At 38.9% G+C, this 19,935-nt stretch overlaps 2 protein-coding genes across 5 annotated transcripts in view; one reads left to right on the top strand and one right to left on the bottom strand.

Annotated features, from left to right (window-relative positions):
• Nucleotides 1–19,935, top strand: part of PRKG1 (protein kinase cGMP-dependent 1) — a 1,344,779-nt gene that overhangs the window by 726,136 nt on the left and 598,708 nt on the right. Inside the window, exon 1 of one of the 3 annotated variants that reach the window (XM_017536380.2) lies at nt 6,149–6,261. The exons of the other annotated variants lie outside the window; for them this stretch is intronic. The gene's annotated coding sequence lies outside the window, so the exon portion shown is untranslated. Of the gene's footprint in view, nt 1–6,148; nt 6,262–19,935 lie in introns of those variants that run through there. 3 annotated transcript variants of the gene reach the window in all.
• Nucleotides 3,609–6,120, bottom strand: CSTF2T (cleavage stimulation factor subunit 2 tau variant). Of its 2 annotated transcripts, XM_017536384.2 has the most exons (2): nt 4,378–6,120; nt 3,609–4,347 (listed from the first exon to the last, which is right to left on the bottom strand). In XM_017536384.2, the coding sequence occupies exons 1-2, from the start codon at nt 5,918–5,920 to the stop codon at nt 4,061–4,063; spliced, it is 1,830 nt and encodes a 609-aa protein (XP_017391873.1). In that variant the 5' UTR covers nt 5,921–6,120; the 3' UTR covers nt 3,609–4,060. The 2 variants fall into 2 exon arrangements, with proteins under 2 accessions (XP_017391873.1, XP_017391872.1); XM_017536383.2 differs by having other exon boundaries at nt 3,609–6,120.

The raw sequence follows: 19,935 nt of genomic DNA, 5'->3' as shown, positions 1-19,935 counted from the left end.
TCGAACTCCTGACCTCAAGTGATTTGCCTGCCTCAGCCTCCCAAAGTGCTGAGATCACAGGTGTGAGCCACCATGCCCAGCTCCCAAGTGTCACTTTTGACACAATTCATGCCTTCAAATGACATGTTATGTATTGTTGTAGAATAATATAAAGAAGAAACTGATAGTATTTTATGAGAAAGGTAATTGGTAATACAAATATTTGTGAAGGTTAATTTTCAACCAAAGGAGGACTTTTGTTTCAGGGTGCATAAAAACAAATGAAAATATTTAAAGATCCGGCTCAGTTAACATCTGAAATAAATAAATAAATAAAGCAAGCACATTATATAATATGCCAATATCATGTAATATCCCTGTTAACATTATTTAATATTAAATTTATATTATGGATACTTTCAATATATTAATAATGTCCTTAATATGAATTAGTTCTTACCCAGAGCATCTTGCTAAGAGACTGATGAAAAAAAGCAAGTTTCAACCAGGAGATTAGCTGATAAAAAGCAGTGAGAGACTGACATTCTTTTGTAAGAAGACTGTCAGATGTAACTGATAATTCAGTTTCTCTGCCACAGTAGGCTGTTGCACTTAATTACCCTTAGGCCTCATCAGACCTAAGAGAAAGGCCTGACTCACTATAGGAAATTACATTCTGTGTGCTTAGCTAATGTCCCATCACAGCATGGAAAACAAGAAGCTTTGCAAGCTGTGATTAAGAGTTTTCTTTTTTAAATGCTTTTCTACCATTAGAATTCTGAAAAGTGTAGTTGAAAAGCCAAACATAATCTCACTTAGATTAGCCTACCTTTGTGTGAGATTCACATTGTCTTATATCTTTTCGAATACTCCAAAATCCTCAGAAGTCACATGTTAAAACATATTTTTGGTATTAATCATCAGTAGTATGAGAGGAAGAGCTAATAGGCAGGCACTGATTAAAGTTGATCATTTCATAATCCCAAGAAATATGTACTGCCCAAGAGGATAAGCCTTAAAGAAGCATTAGCAAATCACTGTTTCACCCCATCATCTTCAACTATTATGATGAATGAATTGGTGATTTTATTTTAGTCTACCCATCTTAGGGAAAATTCAGGATGTGAGGGGTTACAACCAATGACTGTGTAGTAAAACACATAAAAGATTCTGATTGTGGCAATATTGCTTGCATCATTCTTTACTATCAAATGAAATAAGGCTCTATGCTTTCTACATAAATATTGGAACATTCAATCAATCAGAAGTGATGAGAATCTATTTCTTTAGCTTTCACTGAGTAAAGGTGATTGTTTTTAATAACCTATTTCTAATTGGTTTTTTATATGCCAATAGTTGTTATAGCTCATTTGTTCTGTGTTGAATCTAAACTCTAATGAGGGCAACATATGTGCTCTTAATGGGATTTTTTTCCCCCAATAACTCTGATAAAATGTTTTGTCATTTTCCCGTCTGTGAATATAGGAATGAGATAGACTGTCCTTGTGTTCCGTTTGTGGTCTATTAGAAGTGGGAGTGGGTAGTAGCAGGTAAAAGTAAACAGTGCACTTCAATATAACTAATGCTGTCAGTAATGAAGATAACTACAAGGTGCTATTGGAATACAGAAGAGTTCTCTCTGGGCAGCATAAGCTTAATATCTGAGCATCACCAAGATGTTGCTAATAACCACCACAAAATAGTACGTCTTTATAGTTACTTCAACTATCAAAGTATATAGATAATGGCTCTAAGAAAGTTCCATCCATTCTTGCAATTTCATTAGTTCTGCCTTTTTCATTAAAAACAAAAGGTGATCAGGCCCCATGTATATCCAGAATGGAAGACTTCTGTATAATGTATTCATTAAAAATAAACATATCAGATACTGCCAGCCTTAATTATCCATTATTTTTATTTTGTCTGCATTAAGATTTGACTAGAATAAAGACCGTAACATTTAATAATTTTGTTAGAGCCCTTCAGTGAAAGCACTGGGATAAAGCAATATCAAAGTGATCAAGCCAACTCTGTGAATTAGTATTAACCATAATTATCACACATGTAAAGGTGAGTTATCCTCTCCAATGGGGAAGCATATAAGAAACATGGGAAAAAGAGAAAATGAAAAAATAAAAAAAAAAATAAAGGAAACGGGAAAGTAGTAGTATGAACAACAGAGTAAAACAGGTAGTAGAAAACAACAGCATAGGATGAAAACCTTGTGAATAAAGAATTACTAATTCAAAATGTAAAAATCCTGCAAAGGAAGATAATTTAATTTCTACATTTTCAACTCTCTTATTAAATATTTTTTCATCTGTAACTAGATACTGGTTTTTCTTCTCCACAGTAAGATCACCTGATATTTGATAATTTATGCTTCTATTAATTATTACTTGTTTTATGATACAAATGTTTGAGTTCACATCCTCAAGGCTTAGAAATAAAGTAGTAGTAGTGCAATGTGATAAGCCCCATCTTCCAGCCATTTTTGAATGTCTCATTGGTATGTATATTAGGACTAAATGGCTGTATTAATTACAAAAAGTAAAATGAACAGTAAGTCGACTGAGTATTCAGGCTATGTAAAAACTACCTACCTGGGCCTTGATTATTCTGATATGATTAATGATAGATAAGTAGGCTGGGTGTGGTGGCTCATGCCTGTAGTCCCAGCACTTTGGGAGGCCGAGGTGGGTGGATTACCTGAGGTCAGGGGTTCAAGACCAGCCTGGCCAACATGGTGAAACCCCATCTCTACTAAAAAATACAAAAATTATCTGGGCATGGTGGCAGGCTCCTGTAATACCAGCTACTCAAGAGGCTGAGACAGGAGAATTGCTTGAACCTAGGAGGCAGAGGTTGCAGTGAGCTGAGATCCCGCCATTGCACATCAGCCTGGACAACAAGAGCAAAACTCCCATCTCAAAAAAGGAAAAAAAAAAAAAAAAAAAAAAAAAAAAAAAAAAAAAAAAAAAAAAAAAAAAAAAATGGAAAAGTAGATTATGAAACAAGAAAACTAAAAGGCATGTTAAATGCTGTTTGGTCTTAAGGTTTTTAACTCCTGTCTGGTTGAGCAAATGGACACCTTCTGTACATGAAAGCCAGACAGATACCAAGAAACTGAGAGCTTTACTTAATGAATGAAACCTTCCACTAGTTATGAAAAGTAAAATACCATGTATAACTCATCCAGCTTAACTGGTCCCTAGACACTGATTTTTGGGAAGGACTTGAGAGAATTACTGGCTCAGATTTAGGGTTTAAAGACTACTGAGAAACAGGAAGGACTGAGATATTATTAGGTTCCATCAGAGCAGTCTTAAGTAACCTTGTTGATTTTAGAATTGTCAGAGCAAAATCATCATGTTCAGATGCCGAAGGCCTGGCAGAACCTTGCTGGTCTCTGAAGGATGTGATAAATGAAGCAACATTAAACCAGGTATAGTTCTTGATTTTTCGGGTAACATAACTTTAGAAAAAAAACAATTCTAATACAAGTTTAAACTTACCCTGATAACTCTAATGTTTCAAAAATAATTCTAAAGCACTAAGACTATGTTTAACCTATTGCCTCCAAAATAAGATTTTGCATTTTAAACGGTTTACCAAGAAATGTATCTTAAACTTTTGAGGTAAACGTCTTTATTTTGTTACACAACCAAAAATCTTAAAACTATCTATCTTAGTACATTAACGTTTTAACAGGTCATCTTTTAGTCTTTAAGAGCAGTTTTCACAAAATTTTACTCCACATTAAAAAAATGTAGTTAACATATTGTAGACACTTTAATATTGCTGCTTATTCTTTCTAATCTTATTTGGCATAGTATCATCATGTTCAGTTATTTTACAGTAACTCAAAGTGAACAGACCCCCCCTCCTCCCCCCACCCTCAATTAAAAATAGAAAGAAAACAGAAAGAAATAAAAAGAACAACAACAACAACAAAAGATTAGGTTCTAGGAGGAGGGAAAGCCTAATCCAAGTGTCGGGATGCAGAAGTCAGCTTTTTGCACCCATTCTCAGTGCTACAGAATAAACTTTCAGATTACAGCCAAATATTTTCTAAAACCTTTCAAGAAGCTCCAGTAGATTTCTGGATTTGCTCCTTTAAAATCAAGATACTCTGCCTTTGCTCAGGGGGCAGCATGGCAATTTGATCTGCAGTCAGTTGAAGAACCTGCATGATCAAAGCTGCCTTTTCCTGATCCTGTGGAGTGACCTGGCTCTGCCCAGGACTAAAACTGCTAGGCTGGCTTCCACCTTGCTTGCTTGCCCCCTGTATGCCTGCTCCTTGTATTCCCACTCCTTGTATGCCTGCCCCCTGCATCCCTCCTCCTTGTATGCCTGCTCCCTGCATGCCTGCTCCCTGCATGCCTGCTCCTTGTATGCCTGTACCCTGCATACCAGCTCCAGGATTTGCCACCCCTGAAATGCCTGGGACCTGTCTGGGTCCCTGAGGGCCACCTGCCCCTATATTAATGGGACCAGGACCCTGAATTCCACCAGTCATAGGGCCTCTTGAACTGGGGACAGGGCCCCTCATCTCCAACCCTCTTGCATCCATGCCTCTTGCTTCCATCCCTCTGGTTTCCATCGCACAGGTCTCCATTCCTCTCCTCTCCATCACACGCGTCTCTAAGACCTCAGTTTCCATGGCGCGAGTCTCCATCGCTCGAGAGTCTCTATTACCTCTGCCATCCATGGGTAGACCCCTTTGATCTATCATGGGGCCTCTGGGTTCTCCAATTAGCAGTCTGGGATCTCCTAATGGCGCTCCCCTCATCTCATGTGAGGAAGGGCCACGGGTGTCATGACCAGAAACATGATGCATTGGAGGACCCTGATGGGGTGGGCCCAGATAACCTCTGGGCTCCACTTCTCCAGTGACTGAAAGCAAAGTCCCTCCACGTGGGTCATTTGGAGCATCTCCTAACAGTCCTCGAGGAGGTAGGCCACCAGGAGTCATGGGTCCACGAGGTATAGGAGCTCTAGGATCTGACATCTGCACTTGTCCCCGCTCTAAAGGCACTGGGCCAACCCCTGGCATTCCAACTTGGGGCTGCATTGCTCCTCCAGGAGTTAAGGAACCAGGACCAGGTCCGGGAACTGCAGCTGGTATTGGCCCCGGAGCTGGAATTCCACCCTGGATAGGAGTCTGCATCAGAGGAGGAATGTCTTTCACAGGTCTTCTAGCCAAATGCTGAGGCTGAGGGGCTGGAGGATTCTGCTGGTTCAGCAGAACATTAGGTCCTGGGCAAAGCCCAGGGCCAGGGCCAGGGCCAGGACCAGGGCCAGAGCCAGAGACAGACACAGACTGAGATTTGCCCGGAATCAGTGGTGTGACATGTATCTTCCGATGCAGAATTTTCAGAGCAATCTCTGGATCCATGATTCTCATCACTACTTGTGCCTGCAACAGGGCATAAGCCAGTTGTGGATTTTGAAGTAACATGTTTCGAGCTTCCTGGTGGCTGTTTTGGACACAGAGCTTCATCTGCTTCATGAGCTCAAACATTTGCTCCGGGGGGAGACTGGCTACTGCTCTGGTAATCGATTCAGGGGCATCTTCTGGATCGATGGGATCCCCATAGGGTGAGTCAATAATGGGCGCTGCAGGCCCGAGGCTCTTTAACTCCTCCTTATTCTTTTCACTGGCAGCATTGTCCACCCGAAGAGCTCTCCCACTGAACTCCCGCCCATTGAGGTTCCGCATGGCACTAAGCGCGGTCTCCTGGTCTTGGTATTCGCAGAAGCCATAGCCCTTGGGTTTTCCCGTTTCTCTATCGTATACCAGCCGGAAACTGACAACAGAACCAACCTCCGAGAAAATGTCCTTTAACTGCTCCTCAGTTGCCTCATACGGAATGTTCCCCACGAACACGGAACGCAGTGACCGATCCATTGCCGGGTCTCTCACCGCCAAACTCGACATGATTCCGGTTGTTCACACAGCCGATAGCGGATTCTTCGAGGCGTCTGTCCTCTTGCGACCGGCACTTCCGCTAGGCAACGGAAGCGGCTCTCAAGATCCGGGCAGAAACCTTACTAATTCGCTGGAATCGTTCCGCTTGCCTGTGGAACCTGCATCCCACTAACAGCTAATGCTTTCCGTCCCTGATTCTTCGTGGTTCTGTCAGCTTTTTATTACAGGAGTCGCATGATTCCTTTCTCATTTCACTTTCGGCCGACTTTCTGTGGAGTCCTAACAGCCCCACTACGACAGGCTTCGTACGAGATGACCATAGTAAAGATGGCCACATAGACTTCACCAAGGTAACTGGGAGGGGACGCCCCCCTTGACGTCAAAAGCGGTTTTGTTTCCGTTCCACCGGCGGGAAACCGCCAACCGAAAGCTGATTTAAGGCGGCGTGTTTTTCGGTCTGACAAAATATTTTCATATGGCCGTTTATTATAGTATAGTTAAGCTGTATTTAAAATCACATTCCAGACTGAGGCAAAAGTATAGTCGTTTTAAGGCAAATTCGAGATTTGCCCTTTAAACAGTATTATCTCCTCTTGAGAACAACGTTTTTGGAAATTAACCGCCAAGAATTATAAACTGAAGCGTGTGCCGGCTGGGCCCAGCTCCCACTCTTGCTTCCTGTGACTGCTGTTAATGGATGAGTGGCAGATCCTTCTAGGTTTTTCCTGAGCACGCGGTCAGCAGTTGCGCCGTTCCTAATATTACGGTTTTGTTCCTTAATAGTATTAACTGATTTCAATATTATTGGTGATTAAATAGGCGATTAATTAGTTATAAGCATTTTATGGCTTCATAGTACGGAATAATGAAATTTACTTAACTATCCCTATGTTGATTGGTTCTGATTTTTATTATATGATGCAGTGAGTCCGCCACTTCTATGAAAGGGTAAACAAATAGTGAGTGTTTCTCTTCTGCTGTGAGTTTTGCAGGCAGGAGTTAAAACGTACTCAGTGTGGGCTTCCCCTCACCTTAATTCAAAGATAGAACTGAAGCTTGGAGAGGGCTAGATAAATTGCCCAAGAGCAAGCATCCAGTAAGAGGCAAAGCCAGGATTCTAACCCAGGTTGGTCTCACATAGCTCCAGATCTACGCTGCCTCCTTACGTGTTTTGAATATTTGAAATGCAGCTAGTGTGATTGAGGAATTTAAATTTTTAAATGAAATTTTAAATTTATATTCCTTAAATTAAAAAATTTAAATTTTTAAATCAATTTCAAATGAAATTTTTAAATTTCTTTTTTTATTAATTTAAATATAAAAACTAATGTTCAGTAGGCTATTGGAAAACTTTTTTAGTATTTGGAACAACTTGAGTGTAGAATCTGTTTTTGTAATAATTGTGTTCTAAATAAAAATTATTTTGCAGAACACTAAGACAAAAAATAAAAAAGTATTTCCGGTCAAAATTTAACACTACAGTTGAGGTATGCCATACATATAAAATACATGAACGATTTTAATAAATACAAAAAAAGTAAAAATAGCTCATCAATTTTATATTGTTTATAAATTGAAATGTAATGTTTTTAATGGATTAAAAATTATTTTGAAATTAATGTTATTTTACTTTTTAAAATGTGGCTATTAGAAAATTTAAAATTATATGTATAGGTTGCATTATACATCTGTGGACCGGACTGCTCCAAGTCTGTGCTTTAACTCAAACATGATTATTTTATTCTGAAATATAATATGCCTTTTAAGTGGATCATGAAACTTTTAAGTTTCAGCAAAAAAATGGTGTTATATATCTGCAGTATCCTAGTCCAATGAATATATTTGAAATGAGTATGATGGTTTAGCTGCAAATAAAACATCCATTTACCTTCAAGTTTTTGAAACAGTTCTAGCCTTAGCTGTTCACCCAAGACACATGGCAGTTTATATTTGCAAGTGATAAAGGGTATTTATATCACCTAATAAGATTTTCCTGCTATATCAAAGAAACAGAATAGCCACCTGCTCATAATGTTTCCCCAGTGTGATTCTTTCATTGGGGACAAAAGTGGAGGAGTTAAGGATAGTATCATTTCAAAAAACTAAAGACAAATTTATTTTTCTTCCTTCTACACCATCACTTACAAAGAGAAGCCAACCTTTTTTTAAACATATAATTGTCAAGGGTAACTTACAAGTTGAATATGTGTGTAATTGTATGTGTATAAAGTGTAGTGATCATGAAGATGGTAATGGGGTATTATAATATATTGCAAAATTCATAGAAGATTGCACAGCTTGACAGAGTTTCTTTACTACTGATACTCTCTAAATCAGTGGTCCTCACATCTATCAGAACCACCTTGAGCCACAGCTTGAGTCAGATTCTGCTTTAGCGGATCTGGAAAATTTACATTTCTAATAAGTTCTCAGGTGATGCTGCTGCCGCTGGTTTGGAGATCTTTAAGAATCATTGGTCCTTGGGATTTGAAATAGATTTTCTCATTTACATTAGGCCAAACTAAATTTAGTACACTCTGTTAAAAGGTTTGAGATAAAGGATTTAAAAAATGATAATTTTTATGCTGTTCTAGTACATGCTGATCTGCTACTGAAGTTACCCTGTACTCTGAAGACTGGGCAGAGTAGCTGAAGGACTGTGGGGACAAACAAGAAGGGGAAGTTATGACTATAGAGTGTGCTTTAGTCACAGGCTTTCCGTGTTCTCTTTAGTCCCACTATTCCAGACTAGAAGAATGGTTTGTCATGCTCACTTCATACAGGACCAGTGTGACCCAGCATGCAATTCCATGCCCAGAACACATAAACTAATACTTACTGTTAACTGAATGGCCCCAAATCAAGAGCTCTGAGAAAACTAGGTATATTTCCTAGTACCAGTATATATTTTTTATAGATTTAACTTGGAAGAACATCCATTTTTATACTGCTTTTTTATTTCCATAAAGTTTAAATTTTAAATATTTATAGCATGGCATACACTCTGAAGAAAAGTGTACATAGTATATTGTATGCTGAAATGTTGATTCTTTCAGTAGACTGATACCACATATATTAAGACTGATTTCAGACAAACGCACAAGAGGATGTATGGCCAAATGTAAGCTGTCCTTTAATCACTTTCAGAAACTACAAACTTAATCCATTGTTCAAAATTATGTATATACACATTTTGACACAGGGTTTCACTCCTGTCAGCCAGGCTGGAGTGCAATGGTGCAATCTTGGCTCACTGCAACCTTCGCCTCCTGGGCTCAAAGATTCAAAAGAATCTTGGGCTCAAGCGATTCTTTTGCCTTAGCTTCCCGAATGGCTGGGACTACGAGCGTGTGCCACTGTGCATGGCTAAATTTTTGTATAATTTTGTAGATACGGGGTTTCACCATGTTGGCCAGGCTGGTCTCAAACTCAAGGAATCTGCTTGCCATGGCCTCCCAAAAATTTAGCATTACAGGCGTGAGTCACTGCACCTGCCTTCAGACCAATTTTTAAACTTCTACCCTGAAATTGCTTTGGGCCTTCATTTATAAGTCGTACTAGAAAATCAGTACATTAACTGAAAAGTATACTGTTTGTTTTTTTTTTTAACAAAGAACAGGATTATGTAATGAAATCACCCAACTTCCTGACCAGATTTGGCAAAAATATCATGCTTAGCTAATACCAAATATCAAACCTAACATCAGAATATAAAAATTCCATAAACTTTGAGGGAATTAAAAAAAAGATTCACTATAAGGTATAGGGAAAAAAGAAAAGATTCACTATAGATTAAGTAGACAAATTCCAAAGACAGGAACTAAAAATATTTTGAGTAATGACAGGCATTTTTGAAGTAATTGTATGGGTCCTTCAAGGAATAGCTCAAATAAACTCCTCCACAAAGCTTTCTCTGACCTTTCTACCCTTTCCTCTAGATTAGAAGTAATTTTGTTTTTCCTTGGATATAAACTATTCCTTATACCTTGATATAAGCTGTTCCTTATACCTTGTACCTTTCTGATTATAGAAACTCCTTTACCTTTCAGTAGAATTGTGATTTTCCTTCTAAACTATAAAATCATTATATATCCCCCTTTATCACTTAACAAAGTGCCTCAAATTTAGTATTTCATTCCATTGATGTTTATTCCGAGCACTGACAATACAGCATTGAAAAAGATAGTCTACCAGAACAGAAGGTTTTTAAATGTGGTACCTGGTTTAGTGGCATCAGCATCACCTGGAAACATCTTAGGAATTCAAAGTTTGGGGCCCTACTCCAAATCTATTGCATTAGAAACATAGAAATCTTTTAACAAGTTTTCCAGGTAATTCTAATGCAAGGTCAATTTTGAGAACCACTATATTGTAAGAATGCAATCGTAGTTGCCAGGTCCCGTGACTCACGACTGTAATCCTGGCACTTTGGGAGGCGGAGGCAAGTGGATCACTTGGTCAGGAGTTCGAGACCAGCCAGTCCAACATGGTGAAACCCCATCTCTACTGAAAATACAAAAATTAACCTGGTGTGGTGGTACAGTCTTGTAATCTCAGCTATTTCGGAGGCTGAGATGGGAGGATTGCCTGAACCTAGGATGTGGATGTTGCAATGATAATGGTAATTTAGGTGCCTTTCACTTAAATACGTTTGTCTGGGTTCCCACATTTGGTCTTGATAACAGTCTTATGAAGGACATACAATTGTTTCCTGATTTTAACAATGAAGAAACTCAGAGAGCTATTACATAGAACTTTACCTAACAATGGACTCACTCAAAATACAGAAACTTTATAAAGGCAAACTCTGAGAACTTAGTAGGGAGAAAGCTCTTTGATAAATGCTTTATACAGTATAATATTTTATTATTTCTGGAACCTTTTGAAGAGAGGCAGTTATAGTTCCTCAATTTATAGGTAAAAAACAGAGGCACAGAGAAGTTAACTGGTGTGCAGAATGAGAATTTAAACATCCACCATTTGACGTAAGAAATTAAGCTCATATATCATTGTTCTAGTAAATGAGTTGCCTAAGGATTCATAGCTAGTAAGAGGCAAAACAATGACCAGAAAGCAGGTCTCCTGAATTTAAACTTCATATTTCATAAGTAGAACAATAATCACAAGTTATTGATGCCTGGGTACTGTCTCCCTTGGCTTTTCTTTCTGATTGTCTGAGTGTAACTAATTGCAGTTTTGACATCATAATTAGTGCTGTGATAACAGATGGACTGTGAGGTATAAAGACTGAGGCAATTGAGAAAATGTTTCCTTTTTCAATTTGCAGGACTATAGTTAAACTTCACATAAGGATTTTTATAAAGCAGCCAGTTAGATGGCAATGCATGCATTTTTCCATATAATAAAAGAGCCCATATTAGTTTGGTATATAACATTGTTCCCAAAATGTTTAATGTGTTTAATATGAAACAATGTACAGAAAAATAAAATATTTCATTTACTCAAACTTCTAACCTCAAATGATCCACCTGCCTTGGCCTTCCAAAGTGCTGGAAGTGAGCCACCATGCCTGGCCCCAAATTTCATTTGCTTAAACACAGGATGAATCACTGTTATTGGCAAGTGAAGATTACATGAATTTTGGGCTGCTGGGAGTCTGCCATTTCTGGACTTGAGGTTGAACAGAACCAAATGTTCTCCCTGGAAGGATTGTAAAGACCAGCCCCATTTTTTTTTTTTTTTTTTTTTTTAAGTAGATAAAGAAAATGACACCCAGGGGAGGAAAGGAGTTAGACCAGGCTCGAATGTCCAGTTACTGATCTAGCTTGTAAAATGATTTAGATATTCAGGTTTTTCTTATCCAAACTATGCTCTCACCACTTAGGAAAGGCAGTAGAGTGAAGGAATTAAGAACACAGAGATTTTCATGTCAGAGCGACTTGAATTGGCTGCCTAGTTTAACAAGTAATTGTGTGGTCTTGCACAAATTACTTCACTTCTCTGTGGTTCCATTTCCACATCTTTTAAATGAGAATAATGTCTCCTGTATTGGATTGTTGTATGGAATACATGATATACTTATATTTTTATTATTCCTTACATTGTATGGTAATTATTAATCTACATTTGTTACATAGTAATAGTAGATGAAGTAGCATCTTATGTGGAAAGAAACACAAGTTTTAGTCTGATGCTATTTATTTTGGGGTCTATAATTTTATTATTGAAGAGCTTGTACTAATAGTCTGTTGTCAGATTATATTACTTTTAAATTGTGCAACCTTGAGTATCATGGCCATTTTAGCTTGTGGTAGATTTGTAGTTGAAATGGATAATTTTTAGGCTTGATCTCATAGAATACTTCAATGAGAATTTTACTGGTCATCTTGGTGCACATTAGATTCTTGTACTAAACCATGAAATGCACTCTTCAAATATTTAGTTGGCTAGAATTCCACTTGTCCATTTTTATTAAAAGGGCCTGCCAGAACTTTGACTGTGGAGGATATAGGCTAATTTAACACCACATTGTTCTGCCACATAGATACCTATTTGAGCGCATAGTCCTGTTCAGGATAATATTAGGACTACCACTTTTAAGTGTGCACTGGCAGACATAGGCCATTTATTCAAACATAGAAAAGCATAACTAGTTGGACAAGAAGCAGAGCTCCCTTATTCGTGCTTCAGGCTGTCACCCGAAGGAACACAGAAGTGTCCTCATAAACTGTGGAAAAGTACAAGCCCTGTAACTAGGTCTGAATACAGACACCCTTTTTAAGTGGAACAACGCATGAATCTTTTTTTTTTTTTCCTGTAACCAGAACAATACAATACCCCACTTCAGAGAAATGTCTAAATTGCCACGCACTTCAGAAATTTGGCTAGTATATCTCTTCTGAGGCTCGGTTGGTCTGAGAATGTGCATATGTTTGTACCAAGTTATAGGAAAGAGGCCTTTCTAAACATTTGGTTCCAGGCTCAGACTGTTGAAAACAACAAAAATCAGTTTAACAGAATGTATTTTAGATTCATTATCACAGTTGAATGATCCTTGAAAAACATTACTTCAAGAAGGCCAGTTTAAATTTGCCTTCCAACTCTAGATTCTTGAGTTAGAAATTACATAGAAAACCTAAAATCTAATGTTTATAGGAATGTAGTAGCTACCACTTTTTGGTACAAGTACAGAAGCCAATTCCAACCAAAGTAAGCAAAGGAGGTGGTGGTTATTTTAATGACATTGTTATATCTCAGAACCCACAGAAATTAGTCTACTAGGCTGCTGTATTAGAATACCACAGACTTAAACAAAAGAAGTTTCTTTTCTTTCTTTTTTTTTTTTTTTTTGAGACAAGTCTCACTTTTTTACCCTACTGGAATGCAGTGGTGTGATCTTGGCCCACTGCAACCTCCGCCTCCCAGGTTCAAGCAATTCTCCTGCCTCAGTCTCCCAAGTAGCTGGGACTATAGGTGCCTATCACCATGCCTGGCTAATTTTTTATTTTTAGTAGAGAGGGGGTTTCACCATGTTGGCCAGGCTGGTCTCAAACTCCTGACCTCAGGTGATCTACCTACCTTGGCCTCCCAAAGTGCTTGGATTACAGGCGTGAGCCACTGTGCTTGGCCAGAAGTTAATTTTCTTATAGTCCTACGAAAGTTCAAAATCAAGGTGCCAGCAGGTTTGGTTTCTCCTGATCCTCTCTCCTTGGCTTGCAAATGGCTGCCTCCTCCCAGTGTCATCATGTCACTGCTATGTGCATTCACCTCTAGTGTCTCTTCCTTTTCCTATAAGGACACCCATTGTATTAGATTAGGACCCTACACATAAGACCTCATTTAATTATAGTTGTTTATTTAAAGGCTCTGTCTCTAAATACAGTCACATTGGGGGCTAGGGCTTCAACATATGAATTCTGAGGGACATAGTTGACTCCATAGAAGCAGTAATGCATTAAACTCTAGGAAAAGAAAAAAATGGGTAATTGTATGGCATTCATGATACTCTGTTCCCATTCTCTTTCTGTCTCTCTCAAAATCTTTGTCTTTCCACCCACCTCCTCGCTTCCTCTTCTCTGCATCTCTTTGTATATTTGTGATTCTCCTCTCTTGAAGGATCAGATCTCTGATTTCTCTCTATAGTCCATTGTCATTGCAGTTTTCTGGAACTGGGAATCTGAAGACCCAGTTTTATTCTGATGTGTATCTGTTATTAAATTCAGTATGGTAAAAAGGTTGGGGCCAGAGTGATAGTGAGACCGTTTTACCAGTCTACACAGGGGCCCAGCCATCAGCTGGAGCAAGAGGACCCTACAGACCTTTGCCATGCCAGTTGTTAACCTCCTTTATTTTCCAGGTCATGGAGAGGTCAGGACAGGAGACTAACTTAAGGGGCTTGGGGGAGCATCTATCATCATATACCACTGGTGTAGCCATACTGGTTACTGCTGAATATCTATCCTGATTGACCATGAATTCCAAAAATACTTTGGTAACGTACTCTTGTGAGGGAGGGGAGCAGTTGAAAGGGCCGTTTTGAGCTAGGTATCCATTTCCAGTGGACATTCCGCCAGAGAAAGTTTATCCACAACCTTCCTCTAAGTCATTGTCTCCATCTCTGCAAAACATAAAACATTATTTCCAAAAATAGATCATTTTCTTAGAAATGTTTAAATGTGAACTTCCAGATTAAAAAATGGTCTAATATAAAACAGTAAAGGAATGTTCAGCCACTAATTCACAGTCTTTAGAAAGTTCACATCATATATAATGCATGATTTTCTTGCAGGTGAATACAGTATACATTAAAAAATATCAAACTCTTCCATCCTTCTTATAAAAATACTGACAACTTTTCTTGACAGCCTAACGATGAAATAATAACAATAATTCTTCCAGTTATTATCATCTTCATCACTATCATCTGACATTTATGTTGAAATAGCTGCATCTACATTCCTGTGGAGCAGTACAATGAGAAAGTTTTCTCTCTGGCCTCCAGGTGTTTCTCAATTCCATCCTGGCTCTGGGGAACAAAGCAAGTGCCTACAGGAAAACAGGGAAGTGCAAATGACCTATTCCTCTGGAGCTCAGTCTTTTGTTATTCTTGAAATGGAATTGTGTGTGTTAGTTTGTAGCCCTTGAGGGGGCCTAAGAAAGAGAAGGTGATACCTGCAGGGAGAATGACAGAAGTGCCAACATTTTTCTGCCCATATAGTGGTCTGGAGTTTGCTGCCAAAATCCCAGGACTGGGTAATTGTTGCAGGACTTCCACGAGGAGGAGAGGTTCTGAGAAATCCTCCTGGCAGCGGGTGTCTGCAGATGGGGAGGCAGAGATGAGGGAGGGCAGGAAAGTGTTTGCATCCCCATCAGGAAGCTTACCTGACACATTTCAGAGCAGCAAGGGTTTGACAATACTTTAGGATACTAAAGCTAGGAAAAGTTATTCAGCATGTATTTTGTCAATACTTACTGAGTGTATACTTTGTGGAAGGTAGGCATACAGTTGGACAATATGGGAGTTTGTAGGCATACAGTTGGACAATATGGGAGTTTAAATGTGAACAGAAATGTGACTCTTCTTTTCAGTAGTAATTTCACAGGAAATTTTCATTAGCTTTTCTCTTGAACTTACACCGAGGATTTATGGTGCTCAGATTCGAGTCTCTGGCAGAAGAACAGCTGTGCCTGCAAGGAGTTTCCCTTCTGTCAGACAAGATAGACAATAGAGGATTTTAGCAGACAGTTTCCAAATGCATTTTTGATTTGTTTGATTTCCTGAGAGGTATACAGAAAATGAAAATGTAAGTGCTGTTCATCCATTGACCCTCTTTCTGAGGTTCAAGATGAAAGATTTTTTTTCTTTATTACTGAGAAAAGGACTGTCACTCCCCGAATTCTATATACATGTATACTGAAGACAGGAATTATGATTTACAGTGGCATTCCACTCAAAGTCAGTATAGCACTAACAGCTTCTCTCACACCCCTTCATCTAGAAGCAGAAGCTTTAGACAATCCTGTTCTATGCATAGTACATTGTTGCCAGGCTACTGATTCAATGAGCAGCTAGTGGTCATTTAATGGCCAGAGTTCTTAAATGCTACCCTTAAAGCGTGATTTCTTGAGAACAATATTTAAGTACTACATAAGTAAACATAGAGCCAAGTTTATTAAATTGTTACAATCAAATATCATTTGTACTTTAAGCAAATGATGCCATTGGTTTCTAATCACAAGTGAAGCATGATAGCTTGCTAACTGGGGACAGCAGAGTCAACGTGCCTGTTGATGCCATGATACATTGTCCTGTTTTGTGGAAGGGGGAGGTATTTTCATTTAATTTTCTTTTTCATTACTAGAGATTGGGGGGGGTCTCCCTATATTGGCCAGGCTGGTCTCGAACTCCTGGCCTCAATCAAGCCTCCTATCTCTGCCTCCGAAAGGTGTTGGGATTGCAGGTGTGAGCCACTGTGCCCGGCCAGTGAGGTTTTCTTTCTTAAACACGTGAAAGAATTACAATTCTCCTTTTGGGTTGGTCAATGACTAGCTATGTTGATTATGTTATTTGAGGACTTTGCCTCCTAAGCTGACCTTTTTCATATGCAGTCTCCTAATTTTTTTTTCTCTTTCTCCTGTTTCTGTAATTGCTGCCCACTATGTCAATTACTTTCTGACCTCTTTTACTTAAAATGTTAAGTGTGTATGCTTTCTGTTGTCTAGGTAGAGGAGTTATATTCTCCTAGAAAGAATAGCACCATATGAAACTGAAGTCACCTTGCCTTTGGTTTCCCTTCTCATGGCTCCAAGACAATTCTGATTGTTTATCTCAAAGCTGTAGCATTTTTTGTCTACTTCCTTTGGAAGACACCAGCACTTTTTCCTGTGTGTAGGAGGTAGCTGTCAGTGATTGTGGGTGGGTGGGTGAGAACCCAGATAAGATGGATTGTTGGAAAAGTTAAATTGGTGGAGAGTGTGTTTGAGCTGTTGGTGAAGTTAGAAGAAAACATTTTAATAAGTCCAGAGTGGCAAAGACTGCAATAAACCATGAGGGCAATGAGTTATATTCTTTTCTTCTTTTCTCTTTAAACAGTCTTTCCATATACATTGTAGAGAAGGAAAAATATATTTTCCTCACCTGTCCTGGGTTCACGGCTGAGGTTCCTATAATAATAAACAGATGTAGCAGAGAAAAGCATAAAAATTAAATGAATATAAGTTTTATATGATATAAGAGCCTCATTAGGAAATGAAGACCTGATGAAACTGGCAAACATGAGTAATTTTATGCTGTTTGATGAAGATTGGACAGTCATGGAGAAATATGAAAGAAGGACAAGTTTGTGATCTAATTATAGTAAACTGGGGAAACCTCAGCAAAGGCTATTGTTCAGTTTCTTTTTGGCATCTCTGTGTCTCCTTTCCTCTGAATATAGGGAGGGCACCTCATACATGGTCTTATGACTTGCTTCAGGGGAAGATCAGAAAGTCCTTATTAGATTTTATGACCTGCTTCCAGAAAGAAAGATGCAGAGAAGGTGAGAGTGATCTTCCCGTTTCTGCTGTTTTCTTGAATGCCAAGGTGCCATATTTTGGAATAGTATGTCCTAAACTCTATTAACGTTTATCTATTAAAATTATTGTCAAGTTTTAATGCTTATTTGCAACATTATTTGGAAAATTGAAGATTTAATATATAGCAATATAATTATACAACTTAAGTGTCTTTTTTTTTTTTTTGAGACGGAGTTTCGCTCTTGTTACCCAGGCTGGTGTGCAATGGCGCGATCTTGGCTCACCGCAACCTCCGCCTCCCGGGTTCAGGCAATTCTCCTGCCTCAGCCTCCTGAGTAGCTGGGATTACAGGCACACACCACCATGCCCAGCTAATTTTTTGTATTTTTAGTAGAGATGGGGTTTCACCATGCTGACCAGGATGGTCTCGATCTCTTGACCTCGTGATCCACCGGCCTCGGCCTCCCAAAGTGCTGGGATTACAGGCTTGAGCCACCGCGCCCGGCGAGGTGTCTTTTTTTTAAATGTAGACTGTAAAATTTTATTTAATACTCATCCTCACATAAGAGAGCCATGTGAATTCAAACAATTATTATTAGAATTACAATGCCATGCCATACTAAATGTTTTATACCCAACTTCTCATTCTACCTGCACAATAACTCTGTGAAGATTTTTTCTTTGTTTGTTTGTTTTTTTTGATGGATGAGAAAACTGAGGCACAGATAAGGCAACTAATTTTCCCAGAGTTATATAGCAAGTAAGAGCCAGAGCTGGAATATGGTTGTCAGCAGTTTCATTAAGGAAAATCTTTAACTCCTAGAAGTTCTAACTTATGTTTTTCTGCACTTAGAATACATGTTTCATTCCCCCAAGGGAAAAATTCTATTAAATTTCACTAGCAGCCACATTTTCTAACTTTTCTTGCCTTGTCAGCTGCCTGTCAGTTTGTAAAGAAATACAGCATAAAACTGACAGGAAAAAATTCTGAAATCTATAACCACATGACCGAATATTGAAAACTTTTTGCAAGGGATTATTTTGTCATTTATTGCATAGCACTTAAACCAGATGCCAGTTGAACAGGTGATTTAATAAAAACCATTTAGCAAATATATTATTTTGCCAAGAAAATTTATTGTGTTGAATTCTTTTCTAATTTTTGATAGTTGCTTCCTTATTAAAACAGAGTGTCTAGCAACTCTAAATAATTTCACAGAGGGGAAAAGTAATGCAGAAGAAGTGGCTATTAATTTAAGCTGTTTTATATTTAAATCACTCAAAAGAAAGAAACGTGGAGTAAGATATTATGGTTCTTTGGTAAAGAAATACACTTTAAAAAGCACATTTCATCTTTAGATGCTCAAAAGGCATTATTTATTAATAGAGTATTAAAATGGTTTGAACATTTCCTAGCTTTAGAACTATGAAAATCTTTTGCAGACTGTAAATCACTATGCACACCTCAGGCTTATATAAAATTATGTAATGCAAGTGATTGCGTTTAGTGTATTAGTACTGGGTCAGACAGGGCAGCAATATAATTACATGGTTTCTAATATCTCTTAAGACAAAGGTATCCAGGCTGAGTGTGGTGGCTCACATCTGTAATCCCAGCACTTTTGGAGTCTAGGGCGAGCAGATCACGAGGCCAAGAGATCAAGACAACCCTAGCCAACACGGTGAAACCCCATATCTACTAAAAATAAAAAAATTTAGCCGAGCATAGTGGTGTGTGCCAGTAGTCCTGGCTACTCAGGAGGCTGAGGCAGGAGAATCACTTAAACCCGGGAGGCGGAGTTGCAGTGAGACCAGATCGTGCCTTTGCACTCCAACCTGGTGGCAGAGCAAGACTCCATCTCAAAAAAAAAAGAAAAGAAAAGAAAAGAAAAGAAAAAGGCACTCAAACATTATTTAGAATCCCAGACGCCATTTAGAATCTAATGTTGGGAACCAGCCCAACCCCATACATGGGTGCCCTAGTCCCAGTGGTGACGAGGGATTGAGAAAAGGAAATAAAGACAGAGACACAAGAGTAGAATTTACAGCATGGGTCCAGGGCACCAACGCAAGCGTGGGAACTGCATTGGTCCTGACCTCTGGGTTCCAAACACTTTTATTATGTACATAATCTCATTGATCTTATAAGGTGGAAGGGGAGGCTGAAGGGGCAGGTAAGAGCTGGATGGAGAGCACTTGAGATCCTTCTAAGACATGCTAAACTAGTGCTCTGAGTTTACCACCCATTGTTATCAGGGTGTGGCTGCATCAGAAGTATAGCGGATTAGGAACCACGGGATTTGACCACACCCAGTGCATCAAGGGGCTTTTATCTCCTGAGCATTGAGGACATAGAGTAATTAAAATCACTCCATATTCTGAGAACCTAGGCAGAGCCTGAGGTGTTCCATGATCTCTGCCCTGCAAGGCTTTTCTCCTCCTTGCCAGCTTCCATCTGCAAAGACCCTCCTGGATCTTGTGAGCAGAAGTCGCCTCCCTTCTCAGAGATCTTCGCATAAGCCCTCTTTACAAGGCCCTTATACAGTTTC

This window comes from Cebus imitator, unplaced genomic scaffold (genome assembly GCF_001604975.1).
Source record: "Cebus imitator isolate Cc_AM_T3 unplaced genomic scaffold, Cebus_imitator-1.0 Scaffold97, whole genome shotgun sequence".
NCBI lineage: Eukaryota > Metazoa > Chordata > Mammalia > Primates > Cebidae > Cebus > Cebus imitator.
This window is presented reverse-complemented; position numbering and strand designations above follow the sequence as displayed.

Bases quoted from the DNA above. Each gene is read 5' to 3' on its own strand.
- CSTF2T (XM_017536383.2), bottom strand. From the start codon at position 5,920: ATGTCGAGTTTGGCGGTGAGAGACCCGGCAATGGATCGGTCACTGCGT.